Raw genomic sequence first — 22,002 nt, 5'->3', positions numbered from 1 at the left:
TTACCACTAGTACTACTACCACTACTCCTCGTTAGTATCACCACTAGTACTACTACTACTCGTTAGTATCACCGCTAGTACTACTACTACTCCTCGTAGTATCACCACCAATACTACTACTACTACTCCTCGTTAGTGTCACCACTAGTACTATTACTCCTCCTCATAGTATTACCACTAGTACTACTACCACTACTCCTCGTTAGTATCACCACTACTACTACTACTACTCCGCTGTAGTATCACCACTAGTACTACTACTACTCCCCGTTAGTATCACCACTAGTACTACTACTCCTCTGTAGTATCACCACTAGTACTACTACAACTACTCCTCGTTAGTATCACCACTAGTACTACTACTTCTCCTCGTTAGTATCACCACTAGTACTACTACTCCTCGTTAGTAACACCACTAGTACTACTACTCCTCCCCATTAGTATCAGCACTAGTACTACTACTCCCCGTTAGTATCACCACTAGTACTAATACTACTACTACTTGTTAGTATCACCACTAGTACTACTCCTACTCCATGTAGTATCACCACTAGTACTACTACTCCTCCTCGTTAGTATCACCCCTAGTACTACTACTACTCATTAGTATCACCACAAGTACTACTACTGCTCCTCAGTATCACCACAAGTACTACTACTACTCCTCGTAGTATCACCACTAGTACTACTACTACTACTCGTAGTATCACCACTAGTACTACTAGTACTCCTCCTCCTCGTAGCATGACCACAAATACTACTGCTACTACTACTCCTCGTTAGTATCACCACTAGTACTACTACTACTCGTTAGTATCACCGCTAGTACTACTACTCCTCCTCGTTAGTATCACCCCTAGTACTACTAATTCTCGTTAGTATCACCGCTAGTACTACTACTACTCCTCGTAGTATCACCACCAATACTACTACTACTACTCCTCGTTAGTGTCACCACTAGTACTATTACTCCTCCTCATAGTATTACCACTAGTACTACTACCACTACTCCTCGTTAGTATCACCACTACTACTACTACTACTCCGCTGTAGTATCACCACTAGTACTACTACTACTCCCCGTTAGTATCACCACTAGTACTACTACTCCTCTGTAGTATCACCACTAGTACTACTACAACTACTCCTCGTTAGTATCACCACTAGTACTACTACTTCTCCTCGTTAGTATCACCACTAGTACTACTACTCCTCGTTAGTAACACCACTAGTACTACTACTCCTCCCCATTAGTATCAGCACTAGTACTACTACTCCCCGTTAGTATCACCACTAGTACTAATACTACTACTACTTGTTAGTATCACCACTAGTACTACTACTACTCCTCGTTAGTATCACTAGTATTACTACTACTCCCCGTTAGTATCGCCACTAGTACTACTACTACTCCTCCCCATTAGTATCACCACTAGTACTACTCCTACTCCTCCCCATTAGTATCACCACTAGTACTACTACTACTCCTCATTGTTAGTATCACTACTAGTACTACTTCTACAACTACTCCCCATTAGTATCACCACTAGTACTACTACTACTCCTCCCCATTAGTATCACCACTAGTACTACTACTACTCCTCCTTGTTAGTATCACCACTAGTACTACTACTCCTCCTTGTTAGTATCACCACTAGTACTACTACTACATGTAGTATCACCACTAGCACTACTACTACTCCTCCTCGGTAGTATCACCACTAGTACTACTCCTACTCCATGTAGTATCACCACTAGCACTACTACTACTCATCCTCGGTTGTATCACCACTAGTACTACTACTACTCCTCGTAGTATCACCACTAGTACTACTACTACTACTCCTCGTTAGTATCACCACTAGTACTACTACTCCTCCTCCTCAAAGTAGCGCCACTAGTACTACTACTCCTCGTTAGTATCACCACTAGTACTACTACTACATGTAGTATCACCACTAGCACTACTACTACTCCTCCTCGGTAGTATCACCACTAGCACTACTACTACTCCTCCTCAGTAGTATCACCACTAGTACTACTACTACTACTCCTCGTTAGTATCACCACTAGTACTACTACTCCTCCTCCTCAAAGTAGCGCCACTAGTACTACTACTCCTCGTTAGTATCACCACTAGTACTACTACTACATGTAGTATCACCACTAGCACTACTACTACTCCTCCTCAGTAGTATCACCACTAGTACTACTCCTACTCCATGTAGTATCACCACTAGTACTACTACTACTCCTCCTTGTTAGTATCACCACTAGTACTACTACTCCCCCCGTTAGTATCACCACTAGTACTACTACTACTACTACTACTCCTTGTTAGTATCACTACTACTACTACTACTACCCCCCCTCGTTAGTATCACCACTAGCACTACTACTACTCCTCCTTGTTAGTATCACCACTAGTACTACTACTACTCCTCGTAGTATCACCACTAGTGCTACTACTACTACTCCTCCTCATAGTATCACCACTAGTACTACTACTCCTCGTTAGTATCACCACTAGTACTACTACTACATGTAGTATCACCACTAGCACTACTACTACTCCTCCTCGGTAGTATCACCACTAGTACTACTCCTACTCCATGTAGTATCACCACTAGCACTACTACTACTCCTCCTTGGTAGTATCACCACTAGTACTACTCCTACTCCATGTAGTATCACCACTAGCACTACTACTACTCCTCCTTGTTAGTATCACCACTAGTACTACTACTACTCCTTGTAGTATCACCACTAGTACTACTACTACTACTCCTCCTCATAGTATCACCACTACTACTACTCCTCCTCGTTAGTATCACCACTAGTACTACTACTACTACATGTAGTATCACCACTAGCACTACTACTACTCCTCCTCGTTAGTATCACCACTAGTACTACTCCTACTCCATGTAGTATCACCACTAGCACTACTACTACTCCTCCTCAGTAGTATCACCACTAGTACTACTCCTACTCCATGTAGTATCACCACTAGCACTACTACTACTCCTCCTCAGTAGTATCACCACTAGTACTACTACTACTACTCCTCGTTAGTATCACCACTAGTACTACTACTCCTCCTCCTCAAAGTAGCGCCACTAGTACTACTACTCCTCGTTAGTATCACCACTAGTACTACTACTACATGTAGTATCACCACTAGCACTACTACTACTCCTCCTCAGTAGTATCACCACTAGTACTACTCCTACTCCATGTAGTATCACCACTAGTACTACTACTACTCCTCCTTGTTAGTATCACCACTAGTACTACTACTCCCCCCGTTAGTATCACCACTAGTACTACTACTACTACTACTACTCCTTGTTAGTATCACTACTACTACTACTACTACCCCCCCTCGTTAGTATCACCACTAGCACTACTACTACTCCTCCTTGTTAGTATCACCACTAGTACTACTACTACTCCTCGTAGTATCACCACTAGTGCTACTACTACTACTCCTCCTCATAGTATCACCACTAGTACTACTACTCCTCGTTAGTATCACCACTAGTACTACTACTACATGTAGTATCACCACTAGCACTACTACTACTCCTCCTCGGTAGTATCACCACTAGTACTACTCCTACTCCATGTAGTATCACCACTAGCACTACTACTACTCCTCCTTGGTAGTATCACCACTAGTACTACTCCTACTCCATGTAGTATCACCACTAGCACTACTACTACTCCTCCTTGTTAGTATCACCACTAGTACTACTACTACTCCTTGTAGTATCACCACTAGTACTACTACTACTACTCCTCCTCATAGTATCACCACTACTACTACTCCTCCTCGTTAGTATCACCACTAGTACTACTACTACTACATGTAGTATCACCACTAGCACTACTACTACTCCTCCTCGTTAGTATCACCACTAGTACTACTCCTACTCCATGTAGTATCACCACTAGCACTACTACTACTCCTCCTCAGTAGTATCACCACTAGTACTACTCCTACTCCATGTAGTATCACCACTAGCACTACTACTACTCCTCCTCGTTAGTATCACCACTAGTACTACTACAACTACTCCTCGTTAGTATCGCCACTAGTACTACTACTACTCCTCGGTTGTATCACCACTAGTTCTACTACTCCTCGTTGTATCACCACTAGTACTACTACTACTCCTCGTAGTATCACCACTAGTACTACTACTACTACTCCTCCTCATAGTATCACCACTAGTACTACTACTCCTCGTTAGTATCACCACTAGTACTACTACTACATGTAGTATCACCACTAGCACTACTACTACTCCTCCTCGTTAGTATCACCACTAGTACTACTACAACTACTCCTCGTTAGTATCGCCACTAGTACTACTACTACTCCTCGGTTGTATCACCACTAGTTCTACTACTCCTCGTTGTATCACCACTAGTACTACTACTACTCCTCGTTGTATCACCACTAGTACTACTACTCCTCCCCATTAGTATCAGCACTAGTACTACTACTCCCCGTTAGTATCACCACTAGTACTAATACTACTACTACTTGTTAGTATCACCACTAGTACTACTACTACTCCTCGTTAGTATCACTAGTATTACTACTACTCCCCGTTAGTATCGCCACTAGTACTACTACTACTCCTCCCCATTAGTATCACCACTAGTACTACTCCTACTCCTCCCCATTAGTATCACCACTAGTACTACTACTACTCCTCATTGTTAGTATCACTACTAGTACTACTTCTACAACTACTCCCCATTAGTATCACCACTAGTACTACTACTACTCCTCCCCATTAGTATCACCACTAGTACTACTACTACTCCTCCTTGTTAGTATCACCACTAGTACTACTACTCCTCCTTGTTAGTATCACCACTAGTACTACTACTACATGTAGTATCACCACTAGCACTACTACTACTCCTCCTCGGTAGTATCACCACTAGTACTACTCCTACTCCATGTAGTATCACCACTAGCACTACTACTACTCATCCTCGGTTGTATCACCACTAGTACTACTACTACTCCTCGTAGTATCACCACTAGTACTACTACTACTACTCCTCGTTAGTATCACCACTAGTACTACTACTCCTCCTCCTCAAAGTAGCGCCACTAGTACTACTACTCCTCGTTAGTATCACCACTAGTACTACTACTACATGTAGTATCACCACTAGCACTACTACTACTCCTCCTCGGTAGTATCACCACTAGCACTACTACTACTCCTCCTCAGTAGTATCACCACTAGTACTACTACTACTACTCCTCGTTAGTATCACCACTAGTACTACTACTCCTCCTCCTCAAAGTAGCGCCACTAGTACTACTACTCCTCGTTAGTATCACCACTAGTACTACTACTACATGTAGTATCACCACTAGCACTACTACTACTCCTCCTCAGTAGTATCACCACTAGTACTACTCCTACTCCATGTAGTATCACCACTAGTACTACTACTACTCCTCCTTGTTAGTATCACCACTAGTACTACTACTCCCCCCGTTAGTATCACCACTAGTACTACTACTACTACTACTACTCCTTGTTAGTATCACTACTACTACTACTACTACCCCCCCTCGTTAGTATCACCACTAGCACTACTACTACTCCTCCTTGTTAGTATCACCACTAGTACTACTACTACTCCTCGTAGTATCACCACTAGTGCTACTACTACTACTCCTCCTCATAGTATCACCACTAGTACTACTACTCCTCGTTAGTATCACCACTAGTACTACTACTACATGTAGTATCACCACTAGCACTACTACTACTCCTCCTCGGTAGTATCACCACTAGTACTACTCCTACTCCATGTAGTATCACCACTAGCACTACTACTACTCCTCCTTGGTAGTATCACCACTAGTACTACTCCTACTCCATGTAGTATCACCACTAGCACTACTACTACTCCTCCTTGTTAGTATCACCACTAGTACTACTACTACTCCTTGTAGTATCACCACTAGTACTACTACTACTACTCCTCCTCATAGTATCACCACTACTACTACTCCTCCTCGTTAGTATCACCACTAGTACTACTACTACTACATGTAGTATCACCACTAGCACTACTACTACTCCTCCTCGTTAGTATCACCACTAGTACTACTCCTACTCCATGTAGTATCACCACTAGCACTACTACTACTCCTCCTCAGTAGTATCACCACTAGTACTACTCCTACTCCATGTAGTATCACCACTAGCACTACTACTACTCCTCCTCAGTAGTATCACCACTAGTACTACTACTACTACTCCTCGTTAGTATCACCACTAGTACTACTACTCCTCCTCCTCAAAGTAGCGCCACTAGTACTACTACTCCTCGTTAGTATCACCACTAGTACTACTACTACATGTAGTATCACCACTAGCACTACTACTACTCCTCCTCAGTAGTATCACCACTAGTACTACTCCTACTCCATGTAGTATCACCACTAGTACTACTACTACTCCTCCTTGTTAGTATCACCACTAGTACTACTACTCCCCCCGTTAGTATCACCACTAGTACTACTACTACTACTCCTTGTTAGTATCACTACTACTACTACTACTACCCCCCCTCGTTAGTATCACCACTAGCACTACTACTACTCCTCCTTGTTAGTATCACCACTAGTACTACTACTACTCCTCGTAGTATCACCACTAGTGCTACTACTACTACTCCTCCTCATAGTATCACCACTAGTACTACTACTCCTCGTTAGTATCACCACTAGTACTACTACTACATGTAGTATCACCACTAGCACTACTACTACTCCTCCTCGGTAGTATCACCACTAGTACTACTCCTACTCCATGTAGTATCACCACTAGCACTACTACTACTCCTCCTTGGTAGTATCACCACTAGTACTACTCCTACTCCATGTAGTATCACCACTAGCACTACTACTACTCCTCCTTGTTAGTATCACCACTAGTACTACTACTACTCCTTGTAGTATCACCACTAGTACTACTACTACTACTCCTCCTCATAGTATCACCACTACTACTACTCCTCCTCGTTAGTATCACCACTAGTACTACTACTACTACATGTAGTATCACCACTAGCACTACTACTACTCCTCCTCGTTAGTATCACCACTAGTACTACTCCTACTCCATGTAGTATCACCACTAGCACTACTACTACTCCTCCTCAGTAGTATCACCACTAGTACTACTCCTACTCCATGTAGTATCACCACTAGCACTACTACTACTCCTCCTCGTTAGTATCACCACTAGTACTACTACAACTACTCCTCGTTAGTATCGCCACTAGTACTACTACTACTCCTCGGTTGTATCACCACTAGTTCTACTACTCCTCGTTGTATCACCACTAGTACTACTACTACTCCTCGTAGTATCACCACTAGTACTACTACTACTACTCCTCCTCATAGTATCACCACTAGTACTACTACTCCTCGTTAGTATCACCACTAGTACTACTACTACATGTAGTATCACCACTAGCACTACTACTACTCCTCCTCGGTAGTATCACCACTAGTACTACTCCTACTCCATGTAGTATCACCACTAGCACTACTACTACTCCTCCTCAGTAGTATCACCACTAGTACTACTCCTACTCCATGTAGTATCACCACTAGCACTACTACTACTCCTCCTCGTTAGTATCACCACTAGTACTACTACAACTACTCCTCGTTAGTATCGCCACTAGTACTACTACTACTCCTCGGTTGTATCACCACTAGTTCTACTACTCCTCGTTGTATCACCACTAGTACTACTACTACTCCTCGTAGTATCACCACTAGTACTACTACTACTACTCCTCCTCATAGTATCACCACTAGTACTACTACTCCTCGTTAGTATCACCACTAGTACTACTACTACATGTAGTATCACCACTAGCACTACTACTACTCCTCCTCGTTAGTATCACCACTAGTACTACTACTACTACATGTAGTATCACCACTAGCACTACTACTACTCCTCCTCGTTAGTATCACCACTAGTACTACTCCTACTCCATGTAGTATCACCACTAGCACTACTACTACTCCTCCTCAGTAGTATCACCACTAGTACTACTCCTACTCCATGTAGTATCACCACTAGCACTACTACTACTCCTCCTCAGTAGTATCACCACTAGTACTACTCCTACTCCATGTAGTATCACCACTAGCACTACTACTACTCCTCCTCGTTAGTATCACCACTAGTACTACTACAACTACTCCTCGTTAGTATCGCCACTAGTACTACTACTACTCCTCGGTTGTATCACCACTAGTTCTACTACTCCTCGTTGTATCACCACTAGTACTACTACTACTCCTCGGTAGTATCACCACTAGTACTACTACTACTCCTCGGTAGTATCACCACTAGTACTACTACTCCTCGTTAGTATCACCACTAGTACTACTACTACTCCTCGGTAGTATCACCACTAGTACTACTACTACTCCTCCTCATAGTATCACCACTAGTACTACTACTACTCCTCGGTAGTATCACCACTAGTACTACTACTACTCCTCCTCATAGTATCACCACTAGTACTACTACTCCTCGTTGTATCACCACTAGTACTACTACTACTCCTCGGTAGTATCACCACTAGTACTACTACTACTCCTCGGTAGTATCACCACTAGTACTACTACTCCTCGTTAGTATCACCACTAGTACTACTACTACTCCTCGGTAGTATCACCACTAGTACTACTACTACTCCTCGTAGTATCACCACTAGTACTACTACTACTACTCCTCCTCATAGTATCACCACTAGTACTACTACTCCTCGTTAGTATCACCACTAGTACTACTACTACATGTAGTATCACCACTAGCACTACTACTACTCCTCCTCGTTAGTATCACCACTAGTACTACTACTACTACATGTAGTATCACCACTAGCACTACTACTACTCCTCCTCGTTAGTATCACCACTAGTACTACTCCTACTCCATGTAGTATCACCACTAGCACTACTACTACTCCTCCTCAGTAGTATCACCACTAGTACTACTCCTACTCCATGTAGTATCACCACTAGCACTACTACTACTCCTCCTCGTTAGTATCACCACTAGTACTACTACAACTACTCCTCGTTAGTATCGCCACTAGTACTACTACTACTCCTCGGTTGTATCACCACTAGTTCTACTACTCCTCGTTGTATCACCACTAGTACTACTACTACTCCTCGGTAGTATCACCACTAGTACTACTACTACTCCTCGGTAGTATCACCACTAGTACTACTACTCCTCGTTAGTATCACCACTAGTACTACTACTACTCCTCGGTAGTATCACCACTAGTACTACTACTACTACCCTATACACTACGACTTCTGCATCTGCTACTCACCACCACCACTGCTAATAGCTATCATTGTCAGTGTCAAAATATTTTTTGAGGCAGACCCACCCTACATCCTTTCCATTCTCCGGTTGTACTCACTAGTCTAGAACTAGTATTCTTAGCCCGCTCCTCCTCCCCGTGTGATTCTTGCACCTTCATTTATCTGTCTCATGTCCCTCATGGTCATACGTTGTTTTGTTTGTCATCCTCATCTCCGTCCCCTCTTCCCAACACCTCCATTGACCCCTGACCCCTCCATCAGCCCAGCGCTGTCACCTGAACTCTGTGGAGAACCTGATGGTCCACCGCCTCCTTACCCACACTCACTCCTCTATGGCCAGGTGCCACAGTGCAGCAGACCTCCATCTGCCCTGCCACCGATGCACAGGTAACACCTAGAGAATACATCTGGACTGACCATTTTTTTGCACATTGGCAGTAAATATTTCCAGACAGGTAATAGCCCCTAGAAACATTTATCATTGGTGATGCAGAGACTAGGGAATGCATGGCAGCGTTTGTAGTTCTGCAGATAGACACTTGTCTATCCACTTTATGTCAAGGTCTGGCTTTTGTGAACGTGTGTCTGAGGGTGTAGATGTGAGGTGTTTCCTGGCGGGACTGAGTCTATAATGTTTTGGTGTGCCAAGGAGAAGAAATGCCTACATGCTAAGATACTTGCAAAAGTGTTGCTTAGTTGGGCATGCCTTATATGTAGTGGTAAAACAAAAATAGGTGGATAAACACAGATTGCCGTCCGCAAGAAGTAAAGTAACGCTCCCTATACTTTCAATCCCTTTTTCCGGTGGGTAAATGCCTGAGTAAAATAAAAGGTAAAGCAACAACGTCTACATGCAATTTTATTTACTATTTGTGATTTATTTTAGGCTCCCGAGTGGCGCAGCGGTCTAAGGCACTGCGTCTCAGTGCTAGAGGCATCACTACAGACCCTGGTTTGATCCCGGGCTGTATCACAACCGGTTGTGATCGGGAGTCCCATAGGGCGGCGCACAATGCCCAGCGTGGTCCGGGTTAGGGGAGGGTTTGGCCGGGGTAGGCCGTCATTGTAAAATAAGAATTTGTTCTTCACTGACTTGCCTAGTTAATTAAAATGTGTGCGCATGCCGCACATCACTCCAACTTGCCACGAATAAACATGTGAAAGACAAAATAGTTTGTATGATTTGATTTAAACAATTTATAGTATTGTTAATGTCCTCCATACCTATACTGTGGGTATTGATCTAAAAACATAGAATTACTACTTTGTATCTCCTTTGACTACAATACTACTTCACTTGATTATTATTATTTTGACCTCTGACCTCTGATGCCTGTCGTTGTGCAGCTCCCTGCAGCCCCCACAGGTCACCCTATCGGGGCTCGCCAAGCCGGGTTGATCGACGGAGGCTCCAGGGCTCTTCAGAGGAGTCACCAGCAGGATCTCGCTCAACCCCTCAAACCCCCAAGGTCAGACTTGTCTTACGTACACACTTGGCTATAGAATAGAGAGAAACCAGTGCAGAACCCTGCTAGCAGTTGGTAGAGCCATGTTGGCATGATTACATCCGGAAACACACACATTATCTTGTGTGTGCTTTCAGAAAGAGAGGTTACGCAGAGAGAGAAGGACTGGCTCCCCAGCGACAGGCTCCTCTGTGAGAAGAGCAGAATCCCCAGCCATGTACACCAGACGCTCAGCCTCCCCCGCCACCCCCAAGTAAGACTCGCTGTCCTGCTGCTGTATCCGTGTGGTATGTCCTAGTTACTATGACAGAGGATAATAATGTCCTTCTGGTTGTAGGTTGCTGCCTAAGAGCCGTACTCAGTCTCCCTGCACTGTGCGCCAGTACCACCCCTCTCCCATCAGGCACAGACCCACCACCCCAGTTCCCGACGGCAACAAGGAGGATGGACATGTTGAAGAAGCCAAAAGTCACAACAACATCAATGACAGAAATGTCTCCAAGCCAGAAACCACTGTGAAAAGTATGTCTGATATCCAGAGCCCTGAGAAGTCTTCCCAAGCAGACAACCCTGAAAAAAAACTGGCCAAAACTGAGACCCCAGAAAAGAGATTCCCCAAAACTGAGACCCCCGGTATGAACTTAAAAGGTGAGATTTCTGAAAGAAAGAACTCTATGACTGACACATCTGATAAAAAAGCCTCCAAAATAGACACCCCAGATAAGAAGATGCCAAAGTCCACCAGCAGTGAACTGAATGCAGATAAGAGCACAGGTGAAACTCTACTGTTTACCAATCTTTTTGTGTATGTCAATCATTAAGTACACTTATCAGTGCATTGGGCACCTGTTTCAATGCACACTGATGTCTGCCGTTGTCCTTGTGACAGAGCCATCGCCAGTGACAACAACAGGGAAAGGAGTTGCCGGGACGACAAACGCAGAGGAAGCATCCAGACTGCTAGCGGAGCGTAGGCGTCTGGCCAGGGTGCAGAAGGAGTTGGAGGAGAAACAACATGGTGAGCGGGAGGAGAAGGAACGGTAAGGAAACTGTGTGTCACCGTGTCTCTCTGTGTGCCTGTACATGATGCATCAATGATGTCTGCTTGTCCGCGTCTTTGACTGAGAGGGTATACTGTAAGTCATCATGTCTGTCTGTGTCACTCAGTCTGAAGGCGGAGCAGCTGAGGAGGAGAAAGGCAGAGGAGCGGGCACGGCAGGAGGAGGAGAAGAGCAGACAGGAGGACCTCCGCAGGAGGAGAGCGGAAGAGGAGAAGCGACAGAGGGAGGTCCGGGAGAAGGAACTACAGGTCCAGATGGACAGAGAGGTCAGGGGTCACAGTGGGGGGGTCACTTTATGTATGGTGATATGTTTCTCTGGTGCATGTGCATGTTTGTGTGTAACGTTGTGTATATGCACAGTACATGTCTTACATTATTCCAAGCATAAATCCTGCGTCTTTATCAATACAGAAGGAAGAGGGCGAGTTTCAGGCTCAGAAGGATGCAGAGAGTCAGCGTCAGGAGAGAGAGATGCTGAAGCTGCAAGAGGAGGAGGAGAGACAGCTGAGGAAGAAGGTTTTTATGACTCCAAATTCAATTATTATTGAATGAATCAGTATATCTGATACCCAGCCTGCAGCTCTCAGTATATATCAAAGTCTGTATGTTGCTACGTCTCCACAGAGAATTGAGGAGATAATGAAGAGAACCAGGAAGAGCGATGAGAACCAGGAAGAGATGAAGGTACTGTAGAGATGCCTGACGTTCTCATAGCTCTGCACGCCTCAAGCAAAGAGACCTGCTGACTCCTATATTACCCACGTGATGTTGTGTGATCTTGTCAGGTATTGCATACCAATACAGGATACACTTTGCGGCTTGTACCCCCCCTCCCCCAAGAGCTTTTGTTTTCATATCTATGTTGTGATCATTATCATGATTAAATTGTATCATTGTTGATACATTGGTTTATGCGTCCTGATTACCGCAGGTCTTAATCGCACAATACTATACATAATTGTCCTCTTATTTGCTGTGGAATAATAGATGTTGACTCCATCTGTGTTCCATATTGAAGCAGGAGGAGGGGCAGGTGGAGACTCAACCGGTCTCACCACCAGGTAGGTGACCCATTCACCCACTGATACTCTGCCTGCCTGCTCACCCCAGCAGGAAAGACACTATGAATGTATAAATGTAGGAGTCCCACCCAGTGGCAGCAGTGGGTAGTCTGGTGGGTGAGCGATCCCAGTACTTTTCCACCAATATAGGGGTCTCCTGCATGGCTGTGATGTAGCAGTGTTTTTCCAATACCTGTCCTCAGGAGAGGATCAGATTCACTCAGCATCCTAGATTGTATTCAAGGCCATCCATTCAAGGTCTTTGGCTATTTTATAACTCCTCTGTCCCTGCCACAATGCAGCCCTCAGCATGTAACTTTATATATTTAGAAAATGTAATGCAATTAAAGAGAAGGACCCATATGCATTTCTTTATTTTGTTTGCTCATGTAGAACAGAGGACATTAGCAAATATGCCTGTATACTTGAAATTGGAAGCCACTCTGGCTCGCAAAGGTAGCTCATGAAATGTTTCCCAAAGTGGTGCATATAGGTTAGGGTTAGGGCCATGGACTTAACTAATGTGACAATGCTTTTGTCGCAGTAAGATACAGTAGGGCGCTTAAATAGCCTGACATGATTTTAGAGGAGGCATGGGATTTGTGTGTAATTAGCATCTCTTTAATTTCAGCCATCCTTGGCCAGGTCATGTGGTGCTCTTTCTCGGGGAATAGTCCTGTGCAATGTGATATTTCTGTTCTCTACAGGGGATATGCAGATGAACTCAAAGATGAACGTTGAAACGAATGCTCAGGTGAATGTGCATGAAAACCCAAAAGTTGAGTCTCAGGTTAATGGGCAGGCCGCTGCCTGCATCAACAAGCAGGACAGTGCCCTGGTGAAGGGGCAAGCCACTGATCAGGTGACCCCACTGAAGAATATTCTGGAAAAGGGACAGAACGCTCAACAAGTAAATGGACAGGGTGCAGCCCAGGCTCTCAAGCAAGAGAGTGTCTTAGTGAAGGGAAAGGTCCCTTCCCATGTGATCAAGCAGGAGAATGCACAAGCGAATGTACAGGTGAAGAGACAGGAGGGTACCAAGGTGAGCAGCCAAGCCACTGCTCAGCTCAAAACCGAGGAGAGTACTCAAGTAAACGTGACGTTGACCACACAGACTATCGGACAAGGGGTGCAGACCAACAAACTGTCCCTGGCACTCCTACCAGTGGGCCTACCCCCACCTCCACTCATCAACCTGGAGCTTCTGGATGTGAAGAGCCGTGGGGCGTATGATGAGGTGCAGTCCATGGAGGTCAGGTAAGCCATCAGAGCAAGGCCATTTCTATCTACAGGAATGCGTGATGTGGAACCAATACATTCTAGGGGTACTGGTTAGTATGAACAGTTACAAACACATTGCCCACCATGCCAGGAACCTAGCTATAAATGTGAGAAAGAGGTATATGGGAAGCACACCGTGGGTGATAGAAGGATGCCGGATTGGCACACAGTCAACAAAACTGATCTAACAAAGTGGATATTTGTACAAATCCGTCATGATTGATGTATTGTAACAGGCCCACGATGGGGTTACTAAAGTCAGATTTGGATACACGTTTTTTTTTGCTGCATAACATTTGTAAGTTGTCCCTTTTCAGGTTTAGAAGAAGTGATTGATACAGTGCCTTGCGAAAGTATTCGGCCCCCTTGAACTTTGCAACCTTTTGCCACATTTCAGGCTTCAAACATAAAGATATAAAACTGTATTTTTTTGTGAAGAATCAACAACAAGTGGGACACAATCATGAAGTGGAACGACATTTATTGGATATTTCAAACTTTTTTAACAAATCAAAAACTGAAAAATTGGGCGTGCAAAATTATTCAGCCCCCTTAAGTTAATACTTTGTAGCGCCACCTTTTGCTGCGATTACAGCTGTAAGTCGCTTGGGGTATGTCTCTATCAGTTTTGCACATCGAGAGACTGACATTTTTTCCCCATTCCTCCTTGCAAAACAGCTCGAGCTCAGTGAGGTTGGATGGAGAGCATTTGTGAACAGCAGTTTTCAGTTCTTTCCACAGATTCTCGATTGGATTCAGGTCTGGACTTTGACTTGGCCATTCTAACACCTGGATATGTTTATTTTTGAACCATTCCATTGTAGATTTTGCTTTATGTTTTGGATCATTGTCTTGTTGGAAGACAAATCTCCGTCCCAGTCTCAGGTCTTTTGCAGACTCCATCAGGTTTTTTTCCAGAATGGTCCTGTATTTGGCTCCATCCATCTTCCCATCAATTTTAACCATCTTCCCTGTCCCTGCTGAAGAAAAGCAGGCCCAAACCATGATGCTGCCACCACCATGTTTGACAGTGGGGATGGTGTGTTCAGCTGTGTTGCTTTTACGCCAAACATAACGTTTTGCATTGTTGCCAAAAAGTTCAATTTTGGTTTCATCTGACCAGAGCACCTTCTTCCACATGTTTGGTGTGTCTCCCAGGTGGCTTGTGGCAAACTTTAAACAACACTTTTTATGGATATATTTAAGAAATGGCTTTCTTCTTGCCACTCTTCCATAAAGGCCAGATTTGTGCAATATACGACTGATTGTTGTCCTATGGACAGAGTCTCCCACCTCAGCTGTAGATCTCTGCAGTTCATCCAGAGTGATCATGGGCCTCTTGGCTGCATCTCTGATCAGTCTTCTCCTTGTATGAGCTGAAAGTTTAGAGGGACGGCCAGGTCTTGGTAGATTTGCAGTGGTCTGATACTCCTTCCATTTCAATATTATCGCTTGCACAGTGCTCCTTGGGATGTTTAAAGCTTGGGAAATCTTTTTGTATCCAAATCCAGCTTTAAACTTCTTCACAACAGTATCTCGGACCTGCCTGGTGTGTTCCTTGTTCTTCATGATGCTCTCTGCGCTTTTAGCGGACCTCTGAGACTATCACAGTGCAGGTGCATTTATACGGAGACTTGATTACACACAGGTGGATTGTATTTATCATCATTAGTCATTTAGGTCAACATTGGATCATTCAGAGATCCTCACTGAACTTCTGGAGAGAGTTTGATGGACTGAAAGTAAAGGGGCTGAATATTTTTTTTATTTGTTAAAAAAGTTTGAAATATCCAATAAATGTCGTTCCACTTCATGATTGTGTCCCACTTGTTGTTGATTCTTCACAAAAAAATACAGTTTTATATCTTTATGTTTGAAGCCTGAAATGTGGCAAAAGGTCGCAAAGTTCAAGGGGACCGAATACTTTCGCAAGGCACTGTAAATGCAAACACCTGTTCGTACCAGCTGCCAGGAGTGCTAGTGTAACGGATGTGAAATGGCTAGCTAGTTAGCGGCTAGCTAGTTTGCTCTGAGACCTTGGAGTAGTGGTTCCCCTTGCTCTGCAAGGGCTGCGGCTTTTGTGGAGCGATGGGTAACGATGCTTCGTGGGTGACTGTTGTCTGTGTGCAGAGGGTCCCTGGTTCGAGCCCGGGTATGGGCGAGGGGACGGACGTAAAGTTATACTGTTGCATTGATGCTGTTGACCCAGATCACTGTTTTTTTTTTATGCGTAATGGTGATGGTGACATGAACATGTATTGGGGTTGACATCCATACAATAATTATACTCATATTTTTACCTCAACTTAGTGTGAAATACACATAAACAATAGCTGGGGGGCAATGAGGACATTCGGGATCTTTCCCCCACGCGTTTCCATGGCATTTCCATTGCTTTGGTCGAGTTCCAATGACCTCTTTACCGCATCTATGTTTGTTATTCTTAGAGTATTAGTGATATTGTCTCATCAGAGTCCTATTTGGACCCTTAGCTTTACCACAGCCTTTTCTCATACCCTGAGGAATATTGATAGTAAAAATGGCTTCGCATTTAACAATTTGCATAATAAATGACTCTCCTCATATCCGCCCTTGATTACCCAAGGACCGCATGCCCCATAGATGTACAGATATGGTCATAGTAGTATTCGATCGGTGGAATAACCATTATGATATTCACAAATGTTGCTCCCTCTTCCCTTCTCAGCCCAGTTTCCAAGGAGGAACTTATCTCCATCCCAGAGTTCTCCCCAGTCAATGAGGTTCAGGAAAACGCCATGAGTAATACCCGAGCCCTGGAAGATTTGCTGGACCTGACGGGTCATGTGGCCTACCCCAAACTCTCCCACGTGGACAGCCTAGGAGACTGCAACAAGAACCTGATCGACGGGCTCTGTAGTCCCGGCGCCGATTCCAAGCTCATCCTCCACCCTCATACAAGCACAACATCCAGTTGCCAGGTACATAAAAATGCATGTGAGAATAATATCTTACGCTCACATGTTAAATACACACCGCTCAGGTTGCCACAATACCTCTCTCACGCTGGCATCTCAAGTGCTTGCACTGCACGCTGGGCACATCACGTCATTTCAAGGTGGATAATTGGGTAATATTTGGTTGAGACGTTGCTCAAATGAGATTACAACCTATTTTCACCCGCTCAAAAAGACTGCCAAAAGTTAGTTGAATTTCCAATGTGTCACCACTAAGCTTTCAACCATCTAAAAGCACAGCAAAGTTCTACTGGGAATAAAATGTCAGATATTTTGTTTATTTATGCAACAGATTGTGTTATCACTGTGCTTCATCTAATAGCAGAACCAAATTACCTGGATTGCAGTTGAGAATACATCAGAAGTACATGGTGCAAGTGATCAATGGCGTTTGAGATTCTGCACAGATTGTTACAGCAATTGTGAACATATCCACAGACCTGCTATGACCTATACTTGCTATATTGAACTAGCACACTTTATATGAATACATACGAAGACATCTATAGCTACAGTAAACTCAATGTGGCCATGGATCTGTTACTTGTTTAATGGTTGAATTTTACATTAGTTTGTAAAAGAGCATTTACTCTAAACTACTTACTGTATTATAAAAGTAATAGTGAATTGTGTTTGCTTGACAATGCAACCAAATATGAACATTTTAAAGGAGATAGGACTAGCCATAGGTACATCTGAGCTGCTGGCTTAATCCCATTCTCTAACTTTAGAGATATGAATCCAACATATCATTTGCTAACTTGTAGACAAGCTAATAGGCTATTTATTGTATTTCAAAAGTTATATTGTGTTTGGTTGTCAATGCAACCAAATATCGACATTTGAAGGAGATTTTTCTTCTGCTTGGATACTTCCATCTGCCACTCACTTAGTCTTGCTTTAATTCCAATTTGTCTACAAATTATAGAAAAAAACATATTCTTTAACTTTTATTTTTGGTTGTGATGGAGACAAAATTTAACTGAAGCCAGACTAAGTCAGTGGCAGATGGAATTATTCAAGCAGAATATACTGTACCTCTCCTTAAAAGTTGATATTTTGATGTGTTGTCAACCAAACACAATTCAAAATCATGACATTTGAAATCAACCAGAGCTTGAAATCCTGGGCCTATTATATTGTCGATTTTTAGTTGAATTCTGGGTTGAATTGAGACCATAACTTTTGATGACTTTGCAAATGCTATATAGGCCCTGGGTGGCTAGACTAAAGGGTAGCTGTAGGTAGATCAATTCTCCAGTAGGAGGTGCTGCCCAGCCTATAGTTTATATTCTGATAGTGGATATAACGTTGGAGATCTGACATTGTTTTAACGGTACAAATTCATCATATTTTATACATGGTTTGTCTACATTGAAATTTGGTTACCATGATGATATCCTGTGGTTGAAATTTCACCCTCAAAACAACAAGTTGAGGACTTTTTTCCAATCCAATGTATTTTCCATGTGGAGTCCGAGTCACAATACATTGACAAATTTTGTTCAAACAACGTTTATTCAACCAGTTTGTGCCCAGTGGGTAGCTTCTCTCAAACACACAGAATCTTATGATGACTTTTTACATTTCAGAACCCTGGACTGGCAAGCCATGATGGAAGGAGCAGAGGGAAATGATCTGCGTTATCTGATGTTATTGAGGATGGAAGTCTCTGCACCTCTTGAGATGAGAGAGAGAGAAGGCACTCTGAATGTAGTTTTGACCCTCCTTTGTTGGTCTCCAACCTTGAATGTCCATTAACCTTCAACCTTCTCCTATAATACATCTGTCCTCATAGCCTTGGACAATGTAACTTAAGTGACAGTAATATTAATAGATTTACTATACTTATTAAATAATATCGTAATGATAGTCATAGATATCTGTGTCATGCCATGTATTGCTTAGAGCAGTTGTTAGTGTGGTGTCTGAAACGTGGGTGTGTGTGTGTCTTCAATGAAAGGAAGTGCCCATGAAGTAATTGACTCTTGACTGCCTGTTATGATCTGAAGCAGTTAGCTAAGCTAGCTATTTGAAAACAAAAGCTTTTATTCTGTAGTTGGATAGAAGCACAGACTGGTGATGTCCTCTCCTTAAACATTTGTTTTATAGTGAAAGACCCCACATATACAGATGTAGAATATCATCTCAGTAAGTTGCCTTTGCTATTGCAGTATTGTTCCTCTTAGGATTGAAAGTTTCATATTGCTCTGAATCCACCTAATGTAGTTTAGTATGCACTGATCATTCAATTAGATTGTTCCACTGAAAAGTCCACAGTTTTCAATTCTGGCTGTGGATGCCTCAGGCTAGCTCGTATCTCCCTGGACATGATTAACTCCCAAGAGTCTCGAGCTTGTTGTCATAGTGTATGTTTCCAACATGCTGTGTGATTGGGTTTGTGGCATGTGTGCCATAATACTTGAACCCTGGTCAAATAGTACTGCAACTCAAAAGTCAACATAAAGAATCTGTACAATAACGTTCCTCATTATAATCCAGATTGCCATCAACCCATGCATTGCAAGTTTTGTGGTATATTTTCTTCCTTGATCTACAAAGTAATGAGCTATGCATGATCCCTCAAAAGTCTGAAACCTCTGAGCTGGTATCATTTGTGTCTTAGATTGGTGACTTTGATTGCTACAAGTCAAGGACAAAACCTATCGTGACTTGCAGGATGCTGTGTTGTCCAAATTAAGTTTATTTTGGTGTGTATATGCACAGATGTGAGTGGTCAGTCATTGGTTCCGCTTGGACTGTATTGTGTTTTGATAAATAATGCACCAAAAGAAGGCAAGATTTTTACTTGGAAGACTAAGCAACCAGGGATTTAGAAAATCAGGTTAAAAGAGAACACATTTGAACAGTTCAAACCTACTGTAGTGTGTCTTATTTCTAACTAAAGCAGCATAGCAGTTAATTAAAATAATTGAACTATTGTAAACATTGTGCATGGGTCATTAGCATAAGATGTACCATTTAATAAACCTTCAAACAATAATGTATGGTGTGATTTGTATGTTGCATCTGAAGGCCACTATGGGGGGGGGGGGGGGGGGGGGGGGGGGTGCAAAACTGACATGGAATTGTTTTAAGATGGTCATACTATGGATCATTTAGCTATTTGATTTTGAATTTTAGGAACCCTGTAGGGGGTCCTAGTACCTGTCAAAAGTTTGGACACACCAACTCATTCAAGGGTTTTTCTTTATTTTTACTATTTTCTACATTGTAGAACAATAGTGAAGACGTCAGCACTGTGAAATAACACACATAGAATCATGTAACCAAACACGTGTTAAAGAAATCTAAATAAGTTTTATATTTGAGCTTCTTCAAAGTAAGCCACCCTTTTCCTTGATGACAGCTTTGTACACACTTGGCATTCTCTCAACCAGCTTCATGAGGTAGTCACCTGGAATTAATTTCAATTAACAGGTGTGCCTTGTTAATTTGTTGAATTTCTTAATGAGTTTGAGCCCATTGACAAGGTAGGGGGTGGTATACAGATATTTGGTAAAAGACCAAGTCCACATTATGGCAAGAATAGGTCAAATTAGCAAAGAGAAACGACAGTCCATTGATACGTGAAGGTCAGTGAATCCGGAAAATGTCAAGAACTTTTAAAGTTTCTCCAAGTGCTGTAACAAAAACCATCAAGAGCTATGATGAAACTGGCTCTCATGAGGACCGCCACAGGAAAGGAAGACCCAGAGTTACCTTTGCTGCAGAGGATAAGTTCATTAGAGTTACCAACCTTAGATTGCAGCCCCAAAAAAATGCTTCACAGAGTTCAAGTAACAGACACATCTCAACATCAACTGTTCAGAGGAGACTGTGAATCAGGCCTTCAGGGTCGATTAGCTGAAAAAAAAACACTACTAAAGGACACCAATAAAAAGATGAGACCAAGAAATACGGCCAATGGACATTAGACAGGGGGAAATGTGTCCTTTGGTCTAATGAGTACCAATGTTTGATTTTTGGTTCCAGCTGCCGTGTCTGTGAGATGCAGAGTAGGTAAATGGATGATCTCTGCATGTGGTTCCCACCATGAAGCATGGAGGAGGATGTGTGATGGTGTGGGGTTGCCTTTCTGGTGACACTGTCTGTGATTAATTTAGAATTCAAGGCACACTTGATCAGCATGTCTACCACAACATTCTGCAAACCATCTGGTTTGCGCTTAGTGGGACTATCATTTGTTTTTCAACAGGACAATGACCCAACACACTTCCAGGCTGTGTAAGGGCTATTTGACCAAGATGGAGAGTGATGGAGGGCTACATCAGATGAGCTGGCCTCCACAATCACCCGATCTCAACCCAATTCAGATGGTTTGGGATGAGTTGGACCGCAGAGTGAAGGAAAAGCAGGCAACAAGTGCTCAGCATATGTGGGAAGTCCTTCAAGACTGTTGGAAAAGCATTCCAGGTAAAGCTGGTTGAGAGAATGCCAAGAGTGTGCAAAGCTGTCATCATTTTCCAACAATTGTTTAGACAGATTATTTCACTTATAATTCACTGCATCACAATTCCAGTGGGTCAGAAATGTATATACATACACTAAGTTGACTGTGCCTTTCAACAGCTTGGAAAATTCCAGAAAATGTCATGGCTTTAGAAGCTTCTGATAGGCTAATTGACATCATTTGAGTGTACCTGTGGATGTATTTCAAGGCCTACCGTCATACTCATTGCCTCTTTGGTTGACATC

The 22,002-nt window shown here is 43.0% G+C and overlaps 1 protein-coding gene across 8 annotated transcripts in view; it reads left to right on the top strand.

Moving 5' to 3' along the window:
• The window catches only part of LOC110534080 (MAP7 domain-containing protein 2), a 30,641-nt gene extending 10,354 nt beyond the window's left edge, over window positions 1-20,287 (top strand). For 4 of the 8 annotated variants that reach the window (XM_021618734.3, XM_090186857.1, XM_090186858.1 and 1 more), the window contains 11 exons: window positions 10,766-10,887; window positions 11,022-11,137; window positions 11,222-11,658; window positions 11,774-11,924; window positions 12,052-12,211; window positions 12,357-12,461; window positions 12,570-12,629; window positions 12,964-13,006; window positions 13,714-14,263; window positions 16,995-17,247; window positions 18,876-20,287. In XM_021618734.3, the coding sequence (XP_021474409.3) occupies window positions 10,766-10,887; window positions 11,022-11,137; window positions 11,222-11,658; window positions 11,774-11,924; window positions 12,052-12,211; window positions 12,357-12,461; window positions 12,570-12,629; window positions 12,964-13,006; window positions 13,714-14,263; window positions 16,995-17,247; window positions 18,876-18,920 (2,042 nt within the window). In that variant the 3' untranslated portion in view covers window positions 18,921-20,287. Of the gene's footprint in view, window positions 1-9,635; window positions 9,806-10,765; window positions 10,888-11,021; window positions 11,138-11,221; window positions 11,659-11,773; window positions 11,925-12,051; window positions 12,212-12,356; window positions 12,462-12,569; window positions 12,630-12,963; window positions 13,007-13,713; window positions 14,264-16,994; window positions 17,248-18,875 lie in introns of those variants that run through there. The other 4 variants (XM_090186860.1, XM_090186859.1, XM_090186863.1 and 1 more) reach the window with 3 other exon arrangements.
• Window positions 20,288-22,002: the final 1,715 nt, after the last annotated feature.

This window comes from Oncorhynchus mykiss, chromosome 10, assembly GCF_057628025.1.
Source record: "Oncorhynchus mykiss isolate SJ-2025 chromosome 10, ASM5762802v1, whole genome shotgun sequence".
Classification (NCBI taxonomy): domain Eukaryota; kingdom Metazoa; phylum Chordata; class Actinopteri; order Salmoniformes; family Salmonidae; genus Oncorhynchus; species Oncorhynchus mykiss.
The sequence above is the reverse complement of the archived record's forward strand: the minus strand, read 5'-3'. Positions and strand labels throughout refer to the sequence as shown.